Here is a 25710-nt window from a genome sequence, read left to right on the forward strand (position 1 = left end):
CTGGCTTCTCCCACTGACTTTGCTTGTCAACAGCTGGCTGGAAAGTTTACAAATGGTCATCACATGACCTGGGACAGTGTAACTGTCGTAAATACATGCCAGTTGCCAAGCGCCTGAATTTTGACTATGTGATCATGGGGATGCTGTAACAGTCATTAAGTATGAAAGCTAATCATATACCACTTTTTTCAGTGGTGAGTTCCGGATACCGTTACAACCAGTACGCACATGCGTCCTACCCTCCAGCAATGCCTCCGAAAGCCTCCGCGATGCTCCAGCTGCTCAGTGGAGTTTAAAGACAGGTAAGGACGACGGGCGGGTGGGTGGGCCCTCCAGAGCACCGTACCAGAACGGTACCCGGTGCTCGGGGCATTCACCAGGACGCCCATACCAGGGCGTATCACCTGCAACCCACCACTGGTGCCACTGTAACTTCGAATGTCACAAAACAATGTCATTAAATCGACTACCTGTAACTCACAAAAGCAATGTTCCTCATTAACATAGTGTACATGTGAGTGGGTGGGGCATAATTATGACAATGCATCCTCTTTTAATATACAAAGATATATACCAAAATATGCATCATTTCTATCTCTGACCAAAGATGAACTCTGTGTATTCATTCAGAACAACATCTCCGCAACATGCTCTCTCCTCTTGGAAATTGTTACAGGATATGCTTAGAATAACAGAGTTGGAAGGGACCTTGGAGGTCTTCTAGTCCAAACCCCTGCCTAGGCAGGAAACCCTACACCACTTCAAACAAATGGTTATCCAGCATCTTCTTTAAAACTTCCAGTGTTGGAGCATTCACAACATCTGGAGGCAAGTTGTTCCACTGATTGCTCTGTCAGGAAATTTCTCCTTAGTTCTAAGTTGCTTCTCTCCTTGATTAGTTTCCACCCATTGTTTCTTGTCCTGCCCTCAGGTGCTTTGGAGAATAATTTGACTCCCTCTTCTTTGTGGCACCCCCTGAGATATTGGAAGACTGCTATCATGTCTCCCCTAGTCCTTCTTTTCATTAAACTAGACATACCCAGTTCCTGCAACCGTTCTTCATATGTTTTAGTCTCCAGTCCCTTAATCATCTTTGTAATTGTCTAACTTTTGCACAGTATTTGTCCATTACTATACAGAGAACGCATCAATGCCATCCATATTCTCCTGCAATTGGCAAGGAAATTTAGGCTTTCTTCCTGCAAGGCAGACAGAAGCCTTATCAGAGGCAATAAGCAGCGTCTTTTAGCCTCCAGTCCCTAATCATCATTCTTGCTCTTCTCTGCACTCTTTCTAGAGTCTCCATATCTTTTTTACATCATGGCGACCAAAAAACTAAATGCAGTATTCCAAGTGTGGCCTTACAAAGGCATTATAAAGTGGTATTAACACTTCACGTGATCTTATGCTTGTTACAGGATATGCTCTTGAGTACTGTGCAATCTAATTAAGTGGCAGAAGTTCCCATTAAAAAGAAAACTGTTCATACTGTAATGGTCTTGACTGCAAATATTCAGTTAGTTATCCCTGAATGCTAACAGATATTCATTATATTTACATTTCTTAAATGCATGGGACAGAAAAGACTCTCTTTTTCCCAAGTTTTTTCTTGGAGAGAAAGAGAGAGAGGAAAATTTTATTACCAGAGATTTGTTCCATTAATAACGTGCCTGGTGAGATACAGACCCCCAGATGAAGAAAAAAAAAACTTCCCCACATCTTCCTTCATTTGCTCTGTCGAAAATTGGCTCATGCATGCAAAGAAATGAGGCATTCTCCAATACGTGCAAATGGGTCCCTTTATTATTGTTTTAAGAATAGTTCTTTGCATGGACTGAAACTCAGCAGAAACAAAACCTAGTATTTATTTAAAACAAGTTAAAACACCATTAACAGCATGATTGATTAATAATGCAGAGCGCAAAGTAAATAAAGGCTACATTCCTAAACATACTAAGAAATCCAACTGAATAAACTTGCTAATTTTACATATTACATCAGAGGTCTTCAAACTTGGCAACTTTAAGACTTGTGGATTTCAACTCCCAGAATTCTCCAACTATGCTGGCTGGAGAATTCTGGGAGTTGAAGTCCACAAGTCTTAAAGTTGCCCGGTTTGGGGAGCCCTGCATTACATTAACCCAGTGGTTCCCAAACTTGGCAACTTTAAGACTTGTGGACTTCAACTCCCAGAGTTCTCCAGCCAGAAGAGCTAGCTGGAGAATTCTGGGAGTTGAAGTCCACAAGTCTTAAAGTTGCCAAGTTTGGGAACCACTGCATTAACCTAACGCGTGTTTAACCACGGTTTACTGAATAGATGATAACAACGCGACATCACTGAGCAGACGCGCGAGCAGAGTGCTGACGTCATACCTCCGAGCGTTCCCTGCCTTTTATTCGCACGCGGAAGGCGTGGCCTAGATCGAAAGAGGCCGCCGCCGCCGCTATGGACCATTCCGCTGAATGGTCCAAAGAAAAAGGTGGGCGGGGAAAGGCTTAAAAAAAATGATGGGGCGTGGCTACGTCCCTCTCACGCTTCGGAGGGAGGAGAGGCGTCTGAAAGACACGCCTCTTCATCGCTTGCTCCGCCCCTTCCTTGTCCTTGCAGGCCAAGGCCACGTGAGAATCAAAGCTGCCGCTGGGAGGAGCCGAGCTCGGGAGGAATTGGGGAAGCCCCGCGGCTTTTGTTCCTCTGCTGGCTCTCTCTGCGGGTAAGGCGGCTGCCTTTCTCCCTCGTCTCCCCTTTCCTTTTTTGCCTGTTGAGAGGCTAACCCAGATCGGGAGTGGGGAGTACAGACGTGCTGGAGGGGGGGATGGGAGGGAGGGAGAGAAATGATTGGTGGGCGCGCTATAAGATGGTCTGCGAAGCCCCCTTAATACGGTGATAATATTGCCAATAGAAGTAGTCCTCCGCGACTTGCGACCACAATTGAGCCCCCGATTTCTGTTGCTTAAGTGACACATTGGTTAGGTGAGCTTTGCCCCGTTTTACGTCCTTTCTTGCCCAAGCTGTTAAGTGAATCACTGCAGTGGATAAGTTAGTAACCCGGTTGTTAAGTGAATCTGGCTTCCCCGTTGGCTTTGCTTGTCAGAAGGTCGCAAAAGGGAGTCATGTGACCCCAGGATATGAATGAATTGCCAAGCTGAATAAAATAGAAATAGAAATTGAATTGAAGTCTTTATTGGCCAAGTGTGATTGGACACACAAGGAATTTGTCTTTTGATGCCTTAAAGGCTCTCAAGTGTACATAAAAAGACAAGAGACATTCGTCAAGAATCATCACTTAATGATAGTCATAGGGTACAAATAAGGAATCAGGAAACAATATCAATATAAATGGTAAGGATACAAGCAATAAAGTTACAGTCCTGCAGTCATAAGTGGGAGGAGATGGATGATAGGAATGATGAGAAGACTAATAGTAATAGTAATGCAGCGTTAGTGAACGGTTTGATAGTGTGGCGGGAATTATTTGTTTAGCAGAGTGATGGCATTAGGGAAAAAAACTGTTCTTGTGTCTAGTTGTCTTGGTGTGCAGTGCTCTATAGCATCCTTTTTAGGGTAGGAGTTGAAACAATTGATGTCCAGGATGTGAGGGGTCTGTATTTTCACGGCCCTCGTTTTGATTGGTGCAGTGTACAGGTCCTCAATGGAAAGCAGGCTAGCAGTAGTTGTTTTTTCTGCAATTCTGATTATCCCCTGAAGTCTGTGTCTGTCTTGTTGGGTTACAGAACCAAACCAGACAGTTATGGAAGTGCAGATGACAGACTCAATAATTCCTCTGTAGAACTGAATCAGCAGCTCTTTGGGCAGTTTAAGCTTCCTGAGTTGGCGCAGAAAGAACATTCTTCGTTGTGCTTTTTTGATGACATTTTTTATGTTAGGTGTCCATATTAGGCCTTGAGATATGATAGAATCTAGAAACTTGAAGGTCTCTACCGTTGATAGTAGAGAAGTTTGAACATGTGACCACGGGGATGCTGCAAAGGTGGTAATTGGGAAAAGATGTCACAAGTCACATGTTTCAGCACTGTGGTAACTTTGAACACACGAAACAAACTGTTGTAAGTCTCAGATAACCTGTATCTAGGGGCAGCCCCTGGCTCTCCTCCTCTAAGCTGGATGGTTACCCTCCAAGGACTTTTATCCCCTAATGTTCAAAGGGGTCTATTTGGGTTATTTACCTGTCCCCCTCCCCCTGAAGACATGGTTTTGGGGGCTGTTTAGTGCTCTTGCAACTGAAGAGTGCAGCTCTTCTCTCTGTGGTTGAGTTGCAATAACCATTGTCTCCACCTAATAATAATTCAAACAACACCTCGCTATCCCAGGTTCTCAAGAAGGAGTTGATAAACGGATAAAATGCCAAATGTGGTCTAAACATTTGGCTGACTTTGCCTCAAAGCATAATAATAATTTCTTTTTCATAGCATCAGATTCAGCAAAGGGAATTACATGCTTCTTTCTCGCCAAGCTTTTCTGAAAGCAGCCAGGAGCCTTAGCAGAAGTGAAAAATTGACCTGGCTGCCGAAGAAGACACTTCACCGTCAGACCGGCGTTCTCAGCTTCCTCCATAAGGGCGCCTCGCCTTTGACTGGCCTCCGGTACCACCAATCTGGCCTCTCCAGCTTTCCTCTTCCAGCAGCTTTGCATGTTTGCCGCCTGACATCCTTCTGCGCTGCCTCCGAGATGGCAGAACAGCGATACTGTGTGGACTACGCCAAGCGAGGCACTGCTGGCTGCAAAAAGTGCAAAGAGAAGATTCTCAAAGGGATGGTGCGCATTGGGAAAGTGGTGCCCAATCCCTTCTCTGAATCCGGTGGGGATATGAAGGAGTGGTATCACGTCAAGTGCATATTTGAGAAGCTGGAAAGGGCTCGGGCCACGACCAAGAAGATCGAAGATATCACAGACCTGGAAGGCTGGGAGGAACTGCAGGAGGCTGAAAAGGAGATGATCAATCAGCACATCTCAGGTGAGATGCACATCACAGAGGTTGCAATTATAAAAATCCCTCTTGAGTTGACCTCGCCTCCTGATGATTAAATGAAATTCGTATTACTTTTTCCCCCCATAGTAGTAATATGGAAGTGACTTTCCATTGCTTTTATGTATGGTAATTTTTTTTTTACTTTCCAGTCTAGGAAAAGTCTGGAATTTTCTATTGGTTTCCTAAGCAAATACTAAATAGATTTGGCCTCTTTATTATGCATTTGTTTTTGAGATCAAAGATTGACAAAGTACTGCCATTGGAGTATTGGTGACATTTGTGTAAATTTCTAGACAACCAATTGGATCATCGTTTGAAAAATATGCATTCAGCAGTGCCAGATCTTTTAATGGAAGGGTCTCCAACCTTGGCAACTTTACGATTTGTAGACTTCAACTCCCAGAATTCCTCAGCCAGTATATGCTGGCTGAGGAATTCTGGGAGATGAAGTCCACAAGTCGTAAAGTTGCTAAGGTTGGAGACCCCTTTTCTAATGTGCTAGAAAAATTCTTTAAAATTTGGAGATTTTCAAAGTTGCCTGGAAAATAGCCCATATCGAACTGTATACCGCAGTCAAATATCAGCAGTTCCCACAGAAAACGTTTATGAAATTTTATATTACAAAAAGATATATAGTAAATTTTATGTCATTAAGTATTTTATAAAATTTGCCCAATTTCAATTCCCCAGAACTCGCAGGTTCCAGATGTTGGATGTATTTTGTAAGTTAGCCCATTTGAAGTTTCTTGGTTGAAAAAGTTTTGCTCTAGGATGCACTGTTTTGTTCAGTTGAAGGTTATAGAAACGAGAGTAGTATAGTAGTACATGGAAGATAGTGTTTGGAACGTTGTGTTGTTCTCACAACATTCCTGCCTAGTAGAACCTTGTTTATACCAAGCCTAATTGTGTCTCTGTCAAAGCAAGATTATAAAATGAGATTGTTAAATGATACCTAGTGTTAGGATAAATTATTGAAAAGATATATCTCCCTCTCAAGAACTTTTCAGTAATTTATTCAGTAATTAACATATATATACACACTATCCTAAAACAGTTTTGCTAAAGGATAGCATATAAATATTTCAGCAAATTAAAGTAGGGAGGGGGTGCAATTGTGATCACTATTCTTACCCGCTTAGCAAATATTAAATCAGGAGTATATTTGCATTCAATCAGTATAACAATATCCCAAATGATTCCAAAAATATGAACTTGCCAATAGTCACGTGCTGCTAAGTAACAAATTTGAATCAACTAGCACTACTGTAGGCTTTTATTAATGTCCTAAAATGAAACATATTGAAGGTTGGATAGATCCAAATAAAGCAAAGTTTCCTGAGTATCTATGGCATGATCGGAGTGGAGATGTAGAATAAACTCTGGACATTTTGAGGCTGATTTTGTTAAAATACACAATAGGACAGATTTGGAAAAGGACCATGAGAATTATCAGAAGTTTGAAAACTGCCTGATAAAAGAGCATCTTTAGCCTTGAAAAAAGAAGTGGGTAACTATTAGGACTTTTGAAATGTCTATATTGTTCAGACACAGAATGATGAATGATCCCCTCTCTGTTCACAGACATTTCTTCCAAAACTTCAAACACTCCAAAGAAAAAAGCTGTTATCCAGGCAAAGATTTCTCCTGGTGGACAAATAACATCACCCAAGAAAATGCCTCTAGTTTCTTCAAATCCTTCACCAAGGAAATTTTCAGGTTTTGCAGGTTGGTGAGAAACCTTACTTTCTTGCAACATATTGCTGACATTTTATTTTGACTTAAGTAAGGTAGCAGTGGAAGCAAAATAATAATAATAATCTATGCCTATGTATGCTAGGTTCGGCAACCTATTGCCAGTTTTTAATTTCTGAAGAAGCACAGGTGTTTCAAATTTCAATTAATGCTAACTAGAAATGATATATAATTGAAATTCAGAGGTATGTTTATTATTAAGAAAGCCACTGGCTCTGGTTGAAAAACTGTACTGGGCAGGATGAAACAAAAGGTACCTGTTCATGATAACTAGGCACAGTGTGTCCTGCAAACATACAAACTATGAAGCTGAGAAAAGTAAAGGCTGTTCTTGTCCCAAAGTTCAGGATGAGATTGGAGAATGAAAATTAAGATGTTACAATTCTGTGTTTAGAAGTATAATCATAAGGCAAAATGTATTTCTCCGCTCAGAAGGTTTTTTTTAAGTTTTTGTTTTTAAAATATAGATAGTCCTCAGGGTTTTTTTTAAGTTTTTTTTTTTTTAATATAGATAGTCCTCACCTTATGACAATTGAGCCCAGACAAATTCTGGGTGTACAAATGAGCCCAGACTTTATATTGCTAAGTGAGAAGTTTGCATTGGCATCCTTCAGTCTCAAGAGATTATGGTATCGTGTTCTGGAAAGAGGTAAGGCTGGAGTGTCCTCTCCAGAGCACGAGGCCTGGGTAGATTAATATGGAGGATAGACTGTTACTCAAGCAGCAGATCCCCCCCTGCACGTCACTGAAATAGTCCAATGGAACGGCAGAGCCAATACTATTGGTTCCAGCTGCATCTCAGGTGTTACCAGAACATGGTTGTACACAGTCACAAACTGCTTCCGGGACTAGGCCTCGAGGTTGACTCCTGAAGCCTTTTCCAGTAGCGGATAGAGCCACAAGGCAGTGGAGGTTTGTAATCAGAGTTTCCCTTCTCCTAGAAGATGTTTCTGCCGCTTTATCTGCCGTTGGGGGATAGAGCCCTCTTTCACCTTCAAAACTGTTGTCCATCTTTTCTGTAACCCTGGAAAGGGGCCCTTACGAGGTGCTACCAGCTGGGCCAGCTGGACCAAAGTTTTTTAAGGTGTCACTCCTCCGTCACTCACCCTTTGTCCTGGCTTGTGACAGGCAGAGCCTGGCTTCTCAAATGTTGGGCCCAGGATGGCGGGTTTGTGAGAAGTTTATTAAGCGAGTTTTGCCCCTATTTACAGCTTTTATTTCCATTTTTGTTAAATGAATCACTGCAGTTCTTAAATTAGTAACACGGTTGTCAAGTGAATCTGGCTTCCCCATTGATTTTGGTGGTCAAAAGGTCGCAAAAGGGGATCGCTGCAAAAGGGGACACTGCAAGCGTCAGAAATAGGAACCAATTGTTAACCGAATGTAAATCACATGACCATGGGGACCACCTGTGTTATGCTCTCATGAAAGGCTCAACCATGCTTGCATTGAATGAATGAAATCTGGACATTTCTGTCTGCCCTCAAACTCTTTGTCTCTTCAGCAAAGTCGGGCACTCCTGAAGAAACAGCCAGCTCTGGCTCTTCTCACAAGCCCAGTTTGTCCACCGAGAAGAGTGATCCGAAACACAAGGACTGTTTGCTGCGGGAATTCAGAAAGCTGTGTGTAATGGTGGCTGACGAATCCAGTTATAATGTAAAAACTCAGATAATTCAGAACTTCTTACAGAAGGGAACCAGTGGAGGTACAATTTCTTTCTCTTTGTTCTCACTGGTGGGTCTGGGTAGAAACAAATCTGGGATAAACATAATAGTTATTATAATTTCATACCAATTTATTGTTTGCATGTGTCATTTATTATAAGTAGGACAAGAGTGGCAGGATCTCATTGATAAAAGCACTGAAATAGCAAAATGCTAAGGAAGGCACAAGAGCACCTAGCAAACCGTGACTTGGGGAGGGAGGTGTCTATTATCCCAGGTGGCTCAATGGCTAAGACGCTAAGCTTGTCGAACAGAAAGGTCGGCGGTTCGAATCCCTAGCGCCACATAACGGAGTGAGTTCCTGTTACTTGTCCTAGCTTCTGCCAACCTAGCAGTTCGAAAGCATGTGAAAAATGCAAGTAGAAAAATAGGGACCGCCTTTGGTGGTAAGGTAGCAGCGTTCCATGCGCCTTTGGCATTTAGTCATGCCAGTCACATGACCACGGAGACATCTTTGGACAGCTCTGGCTCTTCGGCTTTGAAACGGAGATGAGCACCGTCCCCTAGAGTCGGGAATGACTAGCATGTATGTGCAAGGGGGGAACCAACCTATTATCCCTAATGATGAGCATTATTCTTCTCATCTAATGCAGCCTAGAACAGAGGTGGTGGAGGCTAAGTCAGCCGCCAAGCTGAAAAACAGTAACCCTGTTTCTGCTCACCTATTGCAAACATCTGTGCCTCTTCCAGATGGCTTTCGGGGTGATCTCTACCTAACCATCAAGCTACTCTTGCCCGGAGTCATTAAAAGTGTTTACAACTTGAATGACAAGCAGATCGTGAAGCTCTTCAGTAGGATATTCAACTGCAGCCAGGAAGACATGGTCCGAGACCTTGAGAAGGTGAGCAAAAGGGAGTCAGATTTTTGGTGGCCAGTATCCCTCTACACAGCATGCCTCTTTCTCTTATGAGTTTGAGCACTACAATTGACGGCTCAGAAATCAGTCACATGGCCAGATTCAAGTTTGTGGCACGACAAAACTGCGCTCGACTAAGCCGCGCCCGATTAAACCGCGTCGCTGACGTCATCAACAGGGCGACAACAGCGAGCGCGGAGAAAGAAGGGCGCTTTAAATAGCGCTTTGAAAGCAAGCCGATTCAAGTTAAGGTAAGGGTTAGGGTTAGGGTTAGCTTTAGGGTTAGGTTAAGGGTTAGGTTTAGGGTTAGGTTAAGGGTTAGGTTTAGGGGGGTTAGGTTTAGGTTTAGGGGTTAATTTTAGGTTTAGCGTTTACAGCGTGCTTCTGTCTCCGCGCTGTTGTCGCCCTGTTGATGACGTCAGCTACGCGGTTTCGTCAAGCGCGGTTTAGTCGAACGTGGTTTTGTGGTGGAACCATTCAAGTTTACCACCTTACAACCTTTTGCGGTTTTTTGCGACCATTGTTAAGCAAACCCAGTATTTCCTATGGGGCAGTTTTTGCCAGAAACCAGAAGAAAACATGGTTTTCTGCAAAACAGCAAATCAAGAACCTCCTATAAAGGTAATGGCGAATGTATGGCACATGTGCCAGAGGTGGCACGCAGCGGCCTCTCGGTGGCCATATGCGCCATCGCCCCAATTTGGCTCCACTGTGCATGCACGCGTGCCCTCCACCAGCCAATTAGTCTTCAGGTCTCTGCCACATATACGCGGGGGGGCAAGGCACATGTGGGGAGGCTGCACAGGGCATGGGAGGCCTGTGGGGAGGGCAGATGTGCATGCTGAAAGGGGAAGAGCCGTGCACGCATTGCATTTCGGGGGAGCGCATTTGTGTGCACATGTACACCCTTTGGGTCCTCAGTCCAGAAAAGGTGAGCCATCACTAACCTATAAGTACAATTTACTGGCAATTTATGTAGGTGCTTTAGGGTTGCAGATCACAGGTTGAACTTCCCTATTGGTTTACACTTCAATGGCCTGATCTCAAAAGATTCCTGAGGCTTTCCAGATTGCAATTAATTTATTATTGCCATTTACAATTGCAATTGATTACAGGGGGAAGCCAAACACGCCTCTGCCCTTAGCAGGGCTCTTTGTAGCTGTTCCCTTTTTTATCTCACACCAGGGTGACGTTTCGGAAACAGTGCGGATCTTCTTTGAGCAAAGCAGGTCTTGCCCTCCTGCTGCCAAGAGCCTTTTGACAATCCAGGAAGTAGATGAGTTCCTGACGCAGCTATCCAAACTTTCCAAAGAAGAGGAGCAACAGAACCTACTGCAAGAAGTTGCGTCGAGGTAGAAAAAGGAAATGTTTTATGAATTTTGAACTGGGCGTAAGGGTCAGATTGGAGCAGGTAGGCCTGATCAGGTGTCTGCTCAGCGATTGCTGAATACTGCCAAAGCCTAGCACTGGGATGGCAGACCTGTGGCACAGGGAGCCCTCTCTGGAGGCATGCGAGCCGTCCCCCAGCTCAGCTCCACATGCATGCACGAGTGCATCCTGCCGGTCAGCTAATTTTCAGTTCTCTGCCACTCATGCGGGAAACGCATGCACATGTGCAGGGCGGAGAGTCGGAGGGAAGTCGTCCCCCCTCGCACTCCGTTTTTGATGTCAGGAAGGCCTCTGGAGGGGGAAGCCGTTTTTGCCCTCCTGAAGGCTGGAGGAAAGCCTCCAGAGCTTGGGGAGGGCGAAAAACGGGACTCCCGGAAGTTCTGGAAGTTTGGAAACGGGTCTGTTTCCGGCCTCCGGGGGGGACACTTTTTTTTAACTGTTGGAAGTATACTCCTAGTGTTTGGTAGGCAATATAGATTCATATACAATACCAAATGGTCGATGTTGCTTTAAATGGGTGAATGTACTTATCAGCTGTAATTAACTTTACAATCTGCAATTAACTTTGCAATAAGAGAGAGTCAGGAAAGCTCACTCTCTCTCTCTCTGCTTGTCCTATGCTTGATAACTACTTGCTCGCTTGATGACTGGAACGTGAACTGCGACTGTAAGCAATTGTTTGTTCTTTGAATTGTGTTTGGACAAATATCCACTATCACTGCTTGTGAAGCTAATATTAGTAGTAAAGCTACTTGTTTTTACTAGCAGTGTCTGAGTCTCTATTCGTGTGTTTCTTCTACTAGCAACGTTCCTTCTCTCTAGCTGTACATTCCGCTGCGCTACTTTCTGTCTCCCAATAGAGATGCCCCTAACATTCATCCTCCCAGAGGCTTGAGGAAAGACTTCGGAGCTTGGGAAGGGCGAAAATGCCCCCCTCTGCCACGGGGGGGGGGGGGTCGCACATGAATGTGGGGGGAATCGTGTGCGCAAGCAGGTGGGGAGGGGCGCATTGCATTGTGGGTGTGGGCGTGTGCGCATGATTTCATCATGCTCCTATTCCCTGCAGTGGAGGTCCTATTTGGGGATAGCATAAAGATACAAAGAAGATACACAAAACTGGAGGCCCAGCATCTCAGCTGTGTATTGACGTAGGCATTTTTTGCATTTGTATCCCTCTTTTTTTTTTTCAGGTGCACCGCTAATGACCTGAAGTGCATCGTTCGACTGATTAAACACGACTTGAAAATGAATGCTGGTGCAAAGCACGTGTAAGCTGAGATCAGGTTGAAAATGTCAGAAATCTAAAAGCCGAACATTTTAGCGGTATCAGTAATGAGATAATTAGATAGATGCACTACTTAGTTGCAAGACCCTTTAGACTCTGATTGTCAGTCATTATGGAAGAAAGGTTGTTCCTTTCAGATATAGTCCAGCAACTTCCCAGACTCCATGGTGACATGCAAAGCCTTTGTTATTAAAAGGGTGACTATTACTTTTCTTTAAAGGGCAAAGGTACTAAAATGGGATGTCTTGAAGGGAATGTCTCTCCCTCAAGGAGTCCCTCTCATAAAGATTCTGCTGCTCTAGCATAAATTGTCTGACGGCGTTCCAAATACCATGTAGAATTAAATCAGAGTCGAAGGCAAAACTATGCTTAAAGTTCCAATTTAATAAAGCAGGCATGTTGGCATTGTGCTATGGGGATTCCAACTCTGGAAGTTACATCAGAATCCCACCCAGTTAAAAGTTCATGATCTTGTCCCCACACCCACAGTCCATCACATGGTCCAATCTCCTTCTTCCACGCTGACGTCCATGCCCAGCTTCTTCCGGTCAGGTGTGAAAGTGTGGAGACAGGATGACCTTGGCTTCTAGCAAAGAATGAAAAACAATACATTCCAAAATCCTACTCCTTCTAATTCCCCCTCCCATTGACTATACTTAAAGAAACAGCATAATGAAATAAGAGAAAGTGTGGCAGGCCAAAATTCTAAAAGGAATATAAATGCAGGCCTGACATTGTCACTCCAACTAAACATCCATCCTAATAGCATCTCCAGATGCTGTTGAACTAAGCTTCCCATCAGCCCTTGTCAACATCGCTAATAACTGGAAAGTAAATTCGAGATATTTAGAGAGATGAAATTTGGAGAAATTTGTCTTCCACCAAACTGGTTGTCAGGGTTCCAAATAACATCCAAAAGTAAATCAGAGTCCGAGGCAAAAGGTTCCTCAAAAGTTCCAATATATTAAGAGAGCCATGTTGGCACATTTGGGAAAACCCGAATCTGAAAGCTTCCAGGTTTTCCCACCCGGTTGAAAGTTCAAGATCCTGCCCCAACACCCACAAGTTCATCACATGGTCCAATCTGGCAGCTTCCACCCATCCAGTTCCAGCCAGGTGCAGAGACAAAGGATAACCTTGAGTTTCTAGAAAGAATGTTGTTATGGCTACAAATCACCGAACTCCATATAATCCCCCCTCCCTTTTTCCCCACAATAGAAAATGAATAGTAGAAAGTGTGGCAGGCCCCAAGTCCAAAAGAAAAGATGGCTTGCAGGCCTGACATTGGTTGAATCTAGAAGCAGTCATTTTCTTTAAAGTTTGTTGATATATCTGTTCTTTAGATTGAAATCTTGCCCTTCCTCCGAAGCCCATGCAGCAAGTCCTTCTGTTTTTTTCTCCCCACAATAGCATCCCTTTAGGATAGGAAGAAAATTACTGGCCCAAGGTCACTTTATGAGCCTCCATGGGTGGGGATGGACTTGACCTTGAGGCTCCCCAATCCTTTTCCAGTTATACCCACACTCGTCCCTTTCTTTAAAAATAATAATCATCATCATCCTTCTCTTTTCCTACCCAGACTTGATGCATTGGACCCCAATGCTTATGAGGCTTTCAAAGCATCCCGTAACCTCCATGATGTGGTGGAGCGAGTGTTGAAGAACCAGCAAGAATCTCAGCCAGGCATGAAGAAAATTCTTAGTGTCCAGGCAGCTCTGATGACGCCGGTTCAGCCCATGCTGGTAAGGAACAGGTGGCGTCTGCAGAGATGTGGTTCTTCTCAGCTACAGCTGCAGGATCTGGAACAACCTCTTTGTCCGCCTGTGACATCCTGTTATGTTCAGGTTTTATTGTTAGTTAGAAAAGTATACATTTGATTTAAGCAGGTATTTATTTATTAATGGTCTTCCTTTTTTTTGTGAGAGAAGGTGGGGCAGACAGGCTATAAGAGGTCCTCTGATTTCATCCCGACATCTGCCTTGTGAATTGAATTGAATTGAATTGAATGTCAGCCATGGGGGACACAGGTGGATGGATGGGTCCCTTCTCTTCCAGATCTGTCCAGGCAGGGAGACGAAAGTCCCACCTAAAGAGATGAGGAGGAGAAGAGGATACAAAAAGAGAGGGAAAATATACATATCATTGCCAAGTGGGGTTCACATCATAACTTCTCACATTTGTGATGGAAAATCTTGGGAGGGCAGATTTCCCAGGGGGTTAAATTGGCACCAACCAAGGAGAAAAGCAACCTAGAACAGTGATGGCTGCCATGCCAAAAGTGTGGGGAGCACAGGGGGTCGTGTGCCTGCATGCCACACCCATAATACTATGCATGCGTGCACCCCAGCGTGCACTCAGGCGGTACGCCCCCGTACAGGCGTACTGGAGCCAGCCCAGAGCACCTGGTATCATTCCGGTACGGTGCTCCGGAGGGCCCACGAGCCCGCCCAAGTCCTTACCTGTCCTTTAAGCCTTTGGCGCTTACGCGCAAGTGCATGGTGCATACAGCACCAGCGCAATGCTCCAATGAGCAGCTGGAGTGTCGCGGAGGCTTGCAGAGGTGTCGCAGGCAGGTACTACGCATGCACGCACCGTGTGCACGCGTACCACAATCATCCATGTGGGTGACGCCGGGCCCGTTCCAACCGTAGATGGTTTGCTAGTAGGTTCGTTTTTTGTCCTCCAGAGCCTTCAGGGAAGCCTCCAGAAGGCCCCGGAAGGCTTAAACTGGCTGAAGTTCCGGTTTGCCCGTAGGGCTGGTTTTTCGCATTCCGGAGGCTTTGGGGAATCTCCTGAAGCCTCCATAGGGCCTCCAGGGGGGCGGGGGAGACCGTTCTTGCCCTCCCCAGGCTCCTATAAAGCCTCTGGAGCCTAGGGAGGGTGCAAAAAGCATGCAAAAAATGGGAGGAGCGCCGGTCATGTGCGCATGCGTGCTGGGGTCATGCATTGCATTATGCACTCCCCCCTTATGGCACGTGAGCCAAAAAAGGTTCACCATCGCTGGTATAGGGTCTCCTGCTTGAGCAAGGGGCTGGACTAGCAGACCTCCAAGGTTTCTTCCAGTTCTGTTATTCTGTTAATTAGGTTGAGCTGAGAGAGAGGGATTGGCCAGTATGTTGCCAGTATGCAATGTAGTATTACTGTATTTTTCAGAGTATAAGATGCACCAAGATTTTGAAGAGGCAAATGAAAAAAAATGTTTTTGCACTCTGCAGATCTCCCCAAAATGGCCCATTTTTCACAAAAATGGGCCCATTTATTGTCAAAAAAAAAAGGCCGTGCATAGCCTTTCAGAGGCTTATAGACTGCTCCTGGACGTTGGGGGGGGGGGGGGGCAAAAACGAGCAAAAACCAGCCTTTTTTTTCCACTCATTTTTGCCCTCCCCAGCCCCCAGGAGCACTCTGGAAGCCTCCTAAAGGCTATGCACGGCCATTTTTGCAAAGGGGGCGGGGTTTCGGGAGGCCAAAAGTGCTGTATTCAGTGTATAAAACGCACCCAGATTTTCACCCTCTTTTTTGAGGGAAAAAGGTGCATCTTATACTCCAAAAAATACGGTACTTAATCAAGAGTTCCATCGTGGGGGGTTTTTTTGTCTGCCATACTTACCGTATTTTTCGGAGTATAAAATGCACCCTTTTCCCTCAAAAAAGAGGCTGAAAATCTGGGTGCGTCTTATACACTGAATAGATCATTTTTTGCCTCCTGAAACCCCGTCCCCTTCACCCAAATGGCCATGCATAACTTTTAGGATGTTTTCAGAGTGCTCCTGGGGGCTGGGGAGAGCAGAAATGAGCGAAAAAATGGTCCGTTTTTTGCTGAATTTTGCCCCCCCCCAGCCCCCAGAAGCACTCTATAAGCCTCCTAAAGGATATCCATGCCCTTTTTTTGACAGAAAATGGGCTTGTTTTTTGCTTATTTTTGGAACCCTCCCCCCCCCCTCCCCAGAGCACTCTACAAGCCTCCTAAAGGCTATTCATGCCCTTTTTGGGGGGGGAACGGACCCGTTTTCACAGAGTGCAAAAACTTTTTTTTTAATTTGCCTCTTCGAAACCTTGGTGCGTCTTATACTCCGAAAAATGCAGTAAGTACCCTTGTATAATAGTCCTTTAACTATACATTTTCAAGAGTGTGTGGCTGTAGATAATAACATTTCTAGGCCATGGTCAAACTAAAACTAATTTTCTCACTGTTCTAAAAATAGGAAAGTGTGACTCCTCCTCAGAATCTGTTTCCTAGAAAGCAAAAATCTTGTTGAACATCTGAATTGCTTTGTCACTCAGTCTACTTAGCACTACTTACTCTTAAGTTGTCTGTAATCTTAGCCTGGCATTCTCCAAAAGACCCTGTCTGCATATGTGAACTGTTTTGCCCTTTCTGGCATCTGGCATCTGATTCCCCTCTCAGACATCAAGTCAAAGTTCTCTAGAGGGACTTTCATTCATGCAATGGTATGAAGATTAAAAGGCTTAGCTGGTGACATCACCATTGCCCTGGGGACACCCACCTGCTCCTTTTGTGTCCCCAGGAGGAGCTAGAGTGAAGGACAAGACCTGAACCCCACCCCACAACAGCTCTTGAGTCTCGAACATGGGCTTGCTAACCTCCTGCCCAGCATTCAGCCATTCGAGCCATTGTGCTCCTTCAAGCTTGCAACTTTAAGACATACAGACTTCAAAATGACACATGTCTTAAAGTTGCCAAAGCTACAAAACTTTAGTATATGCCTGGCCAGGGAATTATAGTCCAGGGCATCTGAGAGAAGTTTAGTTTGGAAGGTTGTTTTGAATGGAGTCAATATCTAATTTGCCAGAAGGCAGCTGGTTGTTAATAAGCTAAGAGTTTTAAACTGGATTTTTTTTTCTTTCTTCCCTTTTCTTGTAAGGCTGAAGCTTGCAAATCGATTGAATATGCCATGAAAAAGTGTCCCAATGGCATGTATTCAGAAATTAAGTATGATGGAGAGCGTGTCCAAGTGCACAAGAAGGGAGACCATTTCTGCTATTTCAGCCGCAGTTTGAAACCCGTTCTCCCTCACAAGGTTAGTGGAGCGGATAGCAATAGCACTTAGACTTATATACTGCTTCATAGTGCTTTTACAACCCTCTCTAAGTCTATTGCCCCCAACAATCTGGGTCCTCATTTTACCCACTTCGGAAGGATGGAAGGCTGAGTCAACCTTGAACCTGGTGAGATTTGAACTGTCAAATTGCAGGCAGCCAGCAGGCAGAAAAAATAGCCTGTGATAGTGCACTCTAACCACTGTGCCACTATCCCCAGAGGATGGGCTGCTTCTTGAGTAAAGTATGGGTTTCTGGCTCTTGTGTGGACATCAAGCCTAATCCATGTGGTTGGATTAATCTTAATTCAGCCACAGCGAAATCCAGTAGTACCAGAAGTGTAGTTTAGGCGGCTTGCTTTGTAGTTTGGTCAGGAAAAACAAGGAGTTCTAAAAGTTCTGTGTATATTTGATTTAATGTATTGTAAACGAAATGTTGGCCTTCACAGTTTCCTTGGCACGTTTGTGTTTAATTGTGGGCAGTTATTCCCCCCCACCTTAATATAAATGTGCATAACCTTTTTTTTAACCATTGGTTTCACCTTGCTTTTTAAGATTATAATCGTCTCCCAGGTGGCTTTTTTATTTTTGCAACAAAAATTAAAACCGTCCCTATGAATGATCGGCAGCATCAAAATCTGACAAATAAAATATCATAAAATAAAAACAAGGATTGCAAAAGAAAGAAAAAAGGGGGGGAGGATAAAAGGAAGGAAAGCAGAATTTTTATAGCAATAGCATGAAGATCTATATGCCACCCCCCTAGCGCCTTTACAGCACACTCTGGGCAGTTTACAATGTAAGCATTATTTGCATATTGCCCCCAACAATCTGGGTCCTCATTTTACTGACCCCAGAAGGATGGAAGGCTGAGTCCCATCAGGACTGAACTGTGGGCAGAATTTGCCTACAATACCGCATTTAACCACTGCTCAACCAATGGGTTTGTCCTGCTTGATCTAGTCCTTCTGGGAGTTGGAAGTCCACACATTTTAAGCTCTTGAGGTTGGGAAACACTGGGCAAGTCAAATCTTTCTGTCTGCCTATAATGCCAGTCGATGCTTCTTGGCCCGTCGAATGGATTGAAAAATTCACAGAACGCAATTGCTTGCTTGCATTTCATCAGGTGGCTCATTTCAAGGATTTCATCCCCAAGGCCTTTCCAGGAGGACACAGTATGATCTTGGATGCGGAAGTTCTTCTGATCGACACCAAGTTGGGAAAGCCTCTGCCTTTTGGGACGCTGGGAGTGCATAAGGTACTTCAGAAGAAGGTCTCTCCCATCGCCAAAGAGATGGCATAATTCAGTGGTTCTCAAACTTTTCTTCACCATAGACCCCCATTAAATATCTTTCGTAGCCACAGATCACTAGGACTTAACTTGAAATTTTAATCATAATATTTCTTCAACCTTTGCGGATATGCTGTGACCACATTGCGGCCTCTCCGCACGTCCCCAGACCACAGGTGGAGAACCATCGATACAATTTATAGCAGACTTCTTTTATAGAGCAGGGCGTGAACAGCCTGCATTTAATAGAAAGAATGCAGTAATGAAAAGGTAACAGTCCTTTTTAGCTGACGGGGAGGGAATGGAGCCCGGCTTTCTCCAACGTCATTCTCCAGAGAGAATTCTCATCCCAAATTAACAAAGACTGTATAGATTTATACTAGAAGACATTGTATAGAGTTAGCTAGAGCCTGAGTTATTTGGTTAAAAATTAGAAAAAAGGCGAGATTTCAGCATCATAGTTTCATACCATAGGAGGTGTGGGTGGGGTATCTGTTAAAGTGGGGAAATAGGTTTTCCCTCTCCAATTCAATGACTGTTTTTATAAAAATGCAAACAAATATAACTGTTCTGACCGAGGCTTCCCAAGAGCATGAAACAAACTCCTTGTCCCGGCAAAAAATCCTTTTATTAATTTACAGTGAATTCTGCTCATTCATAGCCGGCAAAATCTTTCAAAGGAGGATTAATGGTCACAGACCTTATCTGGCTTGGAGAGCTGACAGGCCGATATCTGCAAAACCTGACAAGAAGTCTCGGAGAGTCACTAACCAATTAGGCAAACTGATTGTCTCCTGCAAACTCCACTCCCCTTTTGCTGCTCTTTTATTTCCTCTGGGAGGGGCCATTCATCACCTTACTCCCAAGTCGACCCCTATTCTTTAGCTGTTCCCTTCATCTGGCAACTCTGCGCATGCGCACACTAGGAACAGGCTCCAGGTGTTTGTCTGCCTCACTGATATCTGACTCTGAAGGCAGCTGATAACTGGCATACGGCTCTGGCTCCCTCTCTGCCTCCGACCCAGAGCCCTCATCAGAGCCTTCCCCAGACTCCAGGACTGACCCATGTTCCACCCCAACCGCCTCATTGTCCGAATCTGCGGCCATTTCTGCTGGCCGCTGGCGGCCCACAACAATAACCTGCAAAAACGAGCATGGGAGGGCTACAAGTTATCTATCCCTAGTTTAGACTTTGTCCTTCTCCAGAATAGCAAAATAGCCTTGGCTGTTGTTGTTCATGAAATGATATCATGTAGTCAATTTCATGGGTTTTTTTTTTGCTATCCCTTTGCAGAAAGCTGCTTTCCAGGATGCCAATGTTTGCCTTTTTGTCTTTGACTGCATCTACTTCAATGACGTCAGTTTGATGGACAGGTGGGTTCATAATAAGTGCTAATCCTCCCCTGTAGCTAGCATTCTTTCTTATATCAGCCTGAATCTGAGCAAAAACTAGCCTACACTTTATGGTTGCCAAGAATGGGTCTCTGCTCCATGAAAAATCTATGCTGGATTACGGACACCCTCTATGTTTAAATTTATTCTCCACAAAGTGTAAGAGTGCTCAGCAAAGAATGCCCCAAAGTACAGGATCTGTTTGACATTAGAATCATTAAAGGAACTTTTTCTCACCCACGTTTTTCTTCTGCTGATTTGCCCTTTTCTGTTTCCTTTAGGCCTCTGCGCGAGCGTCGCAAATTTCTCCACGATAACATGGTGGAAATTCCCAATCGAATTCTCTTTTCAGAGATGAAGCATGTCACGGTAGGTTCCATTTTAGATGGCAAGAATGAGACTTGGAGAAGCTTTAAAATGCTCAGCGGAAAGTTCTCTGAATCTTCCGTACGTGTGTGAGCCATTGGGGGCTTTACTTTCTGTGTCTCAAAAAAAAATTGTGTCCTCTTCCCTATCCTGATGCCATTCATTCATTCATTTGTAAAAGTTACATATATATTGGTGCCCATCTCATTCAATGATTCTAGATCACATGCACACAAGAAGCAATAAAAACAGCAACCATCCACACCCACCCACCCAGGGGCTGGACCAGCTGTGGAGGGTTCTTTCTAGATTCCCCATCCTGGGGCCCTATGTTCCATATAACTGCTTTCATCTTCCAATCCATCTGGATTAATAGGGAATGGTGTTAAATGTAAGAAAGCAACTTTGACAAAAACACTCAAGAACCATCACCTAAGCAAAGAAAATGAAACAATTTTTTCAGTCCCAAGAAGCAAAACAGCATTCAGAAGTGATTTAAACAGGCTCTTCCCTGATTCACTGTGGTCTGTAAAGAACAATCAAGGTTGCAAGATTTTGTTATAGCCAGTTTAATCAGGTGTAGTTCTAATGTTTCTATTGAATTGATTTTCTGGTCTGGTCTGGTCTGGAAAAATGGAATAGATAGCAGAATTAAGATTAAATAAGCATTAATCAGATGCTTACCCTTCTAGCTTTACAATTCATGAAAGGTAGATATGCCAAACGTAGGTCATAAGACGTAGAATATCTTAGGCCAGGAATTTTCAAGCAAAATGAAATAAGTGAGCTGGCTGGCTGGCTGGCTTGTTATCTGAAATAAATGGACAATCAGCCAGTTAAATCATCTGGATAAGACGTTCAGAAATGTTTAAATATCCAGTGAAGTGGCAAATCTCAATCCTGCCTTGGCCATTTTCTCTTTTCCTTATTTTCCAGAAAGCTTCAGACCTCGCCGACATGATCAACCGAGTCATTCGGGAAGGGCTGGAGGGATTGGTGCTGAAAGATGTGAAGGTATGCAAGCTGCTGTTTTTGCCCGACCATTTATGCCAGCAGGCTACAAAGTCTGTCAAACTGAAAATAGCAATAGCACTTAGCACTTAGACTTATATACCGCTTCACAGTGCTTTACAGCCCCCTCTAAGCAGTTTACAAAGTCAGCCTCTTGCCCTCAACAATATGGGTCTTCATTTTACCCATCTGAGAAGGATGGAAGGCTGAGTCAACCTTCAGCCTGGTGAGATTTGAACTGCCAAATTGCAGGCAGTCAGCAAAGTAGCCTGCAGCACTGCACTCTAACCACTGGGCCACTGCAGCTCAAAAGCCATAACTGGAAAGCAATTTTGACTTCAGAAATATCCCCCTCCCCACAAAACAATATTAAAGAATATAAAGCCTTGATAGATCCATCCTCCTACAGCCCTCCCGAGCTCTGTTTTGGCTAGCAGAGGGCTGCAGAAAGCCGTCGCAGCTGAAAACAGAGCTTGAGAGCCCATTTTTGCTGGCAGAGCGCTCAGGCCACCACAGGTGCCCCCAACACGTGACATTGAGCTGCCCACCCCCACCCTAGCCATGCCCACCCCTGAGATCAAACAACCCTGATGCGGCCCTCAATGAAATCGAGTTTGACCCCCCCCCCCTGATCTTAACTGTCCTCTTCAGCATTCCTTCCAAATCTCCAAATATAAAAAGTATTTAGTCCCAGAATGATTAAAAGAATCAATTCTGGAGAAGGAACTTTCATTCTTTACTTTGACTCTATCAAAGCTGTTTCTATGAATTAGGGGCCAGAAAGGGCCGTAAAATGAATGGTGTTAAGTCACCAATTCCTCATTGCAGATAAGCAGACCTCTAGAATTGAGTAGAAAAGATGTTGAAGAAGACATGGTTATTATTATTTTAAAGTTATCTTTGGGGGTGGGGGTGGGGGGGAATACATTGACCCAAGTTTTTTTTTTAAAAAAATGAGTTAGCTGCTTATGCATATCTCTCAATATATTAACCATTAAGAAATATTAGATTAGGAAGAATATAAAATGGGTGGGAACTTCTATTGTCACCAGAGTTAGAGAAGAACTGTGTAGTTTTAGATGCGGGGATTGCATGCCTCTCAAAAAAAAAACACCTCCAAGACTCCCTGTAAAAGTTGCTGCTGAATTGTAATTTTTGTTGTGACCGAGGAGGGAATCGGTAAAATTGAGAACCGTGTTAAATGTAATTTAGTTGACATTGAGAGTTTTCCTCTGATCTGCCTTCCCCTTTACTTTTTGGGGTGTCCAAAAAGGCCATCTGCAGTCCTTTATCTCCAAAAGTGGGATCTGCACTAGAGAGAGTGGGACCAGCCTTTTCCCCTTGGAATCTGTATCGTTCCCATTCTGCTTTTGTTTTGGATAGAGTATTTATGAACCAGGAAAACGCCACTGGCTCAAAGTGAAGAAGGACTATCTGAATGAGGGAGCAATGGCAGACACAGCAGACCTGGTGGTTTTGGGTGCCTTCTATGGCCAGGGGAGCAAAGGTGGGTATTTTTAAAAATCCAGAATGAGAATCCAAACGCTTTATTCTTCCTAGTTCACACTGACCTGCTGTAGTTCTCCCAGGTGTTAGATGGGAGTTTTGAGATGCTTCCCAAGACGTTTGAACTTGGAAAGTTCTCCTGTGCGCTGCTTGGAGAATCCAAGGATGGGTTAACTTTGTCCATTAGCCTAGGAGACTGAGTTAGAAAAAAGTCTTGACCTCTGACTGGTAGAGTTCAGTTTTTTAATTCAGTCCAGCCTGAAGAGACGTAAATATTTTCTCTAGACTAGATAGACAATATTAACTCACATTTGGATTTTTTCCCTTGTTTCTTTCTTTAGTAAATTGTTCCTATTGATTTAGTGTTTGGGCTGAGATTTTCCCCATTAATACCTGTATTTATACTGAGGCACTATAGTAAGTTGAGTCACTAACTATTCTTCTTGTGCCATATCCATCATCAGACGTTGGTGATCATGTTGGTGATCCTATTTATCAACAGCCGCATGAAAAAGTGCTGCTGAGTTTTGTCCAAACCAGTCCCTTAGATTTTGAAGCTATGATGTTCTTCTTCTGCCTGGACCTCATTTGCCTTCAGTCTTTCCTTGGAGGATTAAGTGAAGGATGCCGTATTTTCTGGGTGTCGCATCACAAGTCCCAAATATTCTAACTTTTGCTTTTTTATGGTTTTAATGATTTCCCTTGGCTTTCCCATGCAGCTTATCACCACCTCATTTCTGATTTTATCAACCTGACTTATATGTACCTGTAAATCCACATTTCAAATGCTTCTAGTCTCTTCAAGGGGCTTTCTGTCAGAGACCAACTCTCCACTCTGTAGAGCAGGATAGAATTAACTATAGTTACTAACTATAGTTCTCCAGAATTTCAGTTTGGAAACTATCCTAGTGTTTCTCAACCTTGGCAACTTTAAGACATGGGGACTTTTAATTCTCAGAATTCTCCAGCCAGTCAAGCGGAGAATTTAAAGTCCCCAAATCTTAAAGTTGCCAAGGTTGAAAAACACTGCTCTAGCCTATTGAAGTTGGTTGGGAGTGAAACGTGGGAAGCTTTACATACTGAGCACATAATTGATTATTCAACTATGGGATGTTTCATAACACATAGTAAGAGCCTGGTCCTCAGTACATAAATAACTGATTTGATTAGGAATCTGTCTCATTATAAGCCTATGTAAAGTTAAAGGTTCCCCTCGCACATATGTGCTAGTCGTTCCCGACTCTAGGGGGCAGTGTTCATCTTTGTTTCAAAGCCAAAGAGCCAGCGCTGTCCGAAGACGTCTCCGTGGTCATGTGGCCAACATGACTAAATGCCAAAGGCGCACAGAACACTGTTACCTTCCCACCAAAGGTGGTTCCTATTTTTCTACTTGCATTTTTACATGCATTTGAACTGCTCGGTTGGCAGGAGCTGGGACAAGTAACAGGAGCTCACTCCGTTACGCAGCGCTAGGGATTCGAACTGCCGACCTTTCTGATCGACAAGCTCAGCATCTTAGCCACCGTGCCCCTTTATTATATGCCTACTTCTAACTTAATCTTGTGTGTATTGCTTTGCTGTGGCTTTTCAGAGCCTCAGGCAGCCTTTCTCAACCTTTTAACCAAGGCTCAGGAAATATCTGCAACAAAATCCAAAAGATATGAAAACTTCACAATACAATCCACTTCTTACCCACACCGTAAACATTTTACAATAGCAAAGTGGCAAGCTAACAACTGAGTCAAGGCCTATAAAATGTCCCACCACTGAAAGGCTAGCATTGCATGCGATGCAATGTTCAAAAACCAAAGTTTTCAGGTTGTTTCAATTGCAGTCTCTGACTGTTGTCATGAGGAGAGATTTTAGAAGTTAAAGTTAGATTTATTCCCCTCCTCCACCTGATTGCCATTTTTGTCTCTTTTCACTGCTTTAGGTGGGATGATGTCCATCTTTCTCATGGGTTGCTATGATCCCGACAGCCAGAAGTGGTGCACAGTGACCAAATGTGCTGGCGGACATGATGATGCCACACTTGCCCGGCTTCAGAAAGAATTGGACATGGTGAAAATCAGCAAGGTTTGTGTTTAGAAGGCCTTGTGGCTCACCAGGTGAAAAAGCTTCCTGTGAGTCTTGTCTTGCAGGAAAGGGCAATGTTTTTGCTGTAATTTGAAACATGGAAGCTAAAACTAACTTTTTTTTAGCAATAAAATTCTCCCTGATTGAGTTTAATGCTAAAGGTCGAGATCCAGTTTCTTTTTCTCATTTACCCATGTGAACAAATAGTACATTCAGATGATCCTCCATATCTGGGTTTTTAAAGTTCAATGAGGTCATGCTCTTTTCTCTGTATTGCTGCATTTAAAGCAGGGGTGAAATGCTTCCAGTTTGGATTGCTTCACCCGAACCGGTAGTAAAAAAATGCTACCAATTTGGGTGAACCGGTAGCATTTTTTTACATTCCAACAATCAGCTGCGCCGCGCAATATAATGTGGCACAGCTGATTGTTGCACAGCAGATTGTCGGAGCTATGTGGTAGCGCCTGCGGTGTACATGTGTGCGAAGTGGTAGCAGATTTCACAGCATTTCACCCCTAATTTAAAGGATATTAAATGCTGTTTTACTATAACTTGGTCCTAATTGACAACTCCTCAGGTTTGTGCAAAATGGAATAAATAGGGAAGCAGTGCAGAAGACTAAGGGTTACTCCTTCTCATTCCTATTTGTTGTTATATTGAAACTGAATTATTTTCCAATCATTTCATCTCTTTCTCCAATATCTCAGAATAATCCTGGGTTAAGATAATAATGTACTTAGTTATATTAAGTTAAAACTTACTTGCAATGTTTGTATATTGTCCCCCCTATCCCTCCATGCACCATAAAGCAACTGAAATTATGACGTAATTGTCTCCCACAATCACAACAACCACCAAAGTCCTGTTGAAATAACCTATTATTTGGTTTTTGTTTAGTATGTTGTTCGGGGTATAGCAATTTGTAAATCATGGTTTCTGACGATAATGTGACACTAGCAAACCCTGATTGGACCATGATCAGTGGGCCCAGTTCCAGCACAGACTCTTGGTTCAAT

At 43.7% G+C, this 25710-nt stretch overlaps 1 protein-coding gene across 1 annotated transcript in view; it reads left to right on the plus strand.

The window, feature by feature from the left end:
• The first annotated feature begins 2597 nt into the window (after positions 1 to 2597).
• LIG3 (DNA ligase 3) overlaps positions 2598 to 25710 on the plus strand; it is a 31972-nt gene continuing 8859 nt past the window's right edge. The window contains exons 1-15 of the mRNA XM_032216756.1: positions 2598 to 2711; positions 4429 to 4973; positions 6570 to 6713; positions 8245 to 8445; positions 9155 to 9306; positions 10507 to 10673; positions 11901 to 11978; positions 13575 to 13737; positions 16879 to 17034; positions 18179 to 18310; positions 19638 to 19717; positions 20017 to 20104; positions 21038 to 21115; positions 22496 to 22619; positions 24552 to 24694. Coding sequence (XP_032072647.1) covers positions 4454 to 4973; positions 6570 to 6713; positions 8245 to 8445; positions 9155 to 9306; positions 10507 to 10673; positions 11901 to 11978; positions 13575 to 13737; positions 16879 to 17034; positions 18179 to 18310; positions 19638 to 19717; positions 20017 to 20104; positions 21038 to 21115; positions 22496 to 22619; positions 24552 to 24694 — 2226 coding nt within the window. The 5' untranslated portion in view covers positions 2598 to 2711; positions 4429 to 4453. The remainder of the gene's footprint in view (positions 2712 to 4428; positions 4974 to 6569; positions 6714 to 8244; positions 8446 to 9154; positions 9307 to 10506; positions 10674 to 11900; positions 11979 to 13574; positions 13738 to 16878; positions 17035 to 18178; positions 18311 to 19637; positions 19718 to 20016; positions 20105 to 21037; positions 21116 to 22495; positions 22620 to 24551; positions 24695 to 25710) is intronic.

Source organism: Thamnophis elegans, chromosome 4 (genome assembly GCF_009769535.1).
Source record: "Thamnophis elegans isolate rThaEle1 chromosome 4, rThaEle1.pri, whole genome shotgun sequence".
NCBI classification, from domain to species: Eukaryota; Metazoa; Chordata; class Lepidosauria; order Squamata; family Colubridae; genus Thamnophis; species Thamnophis elegans.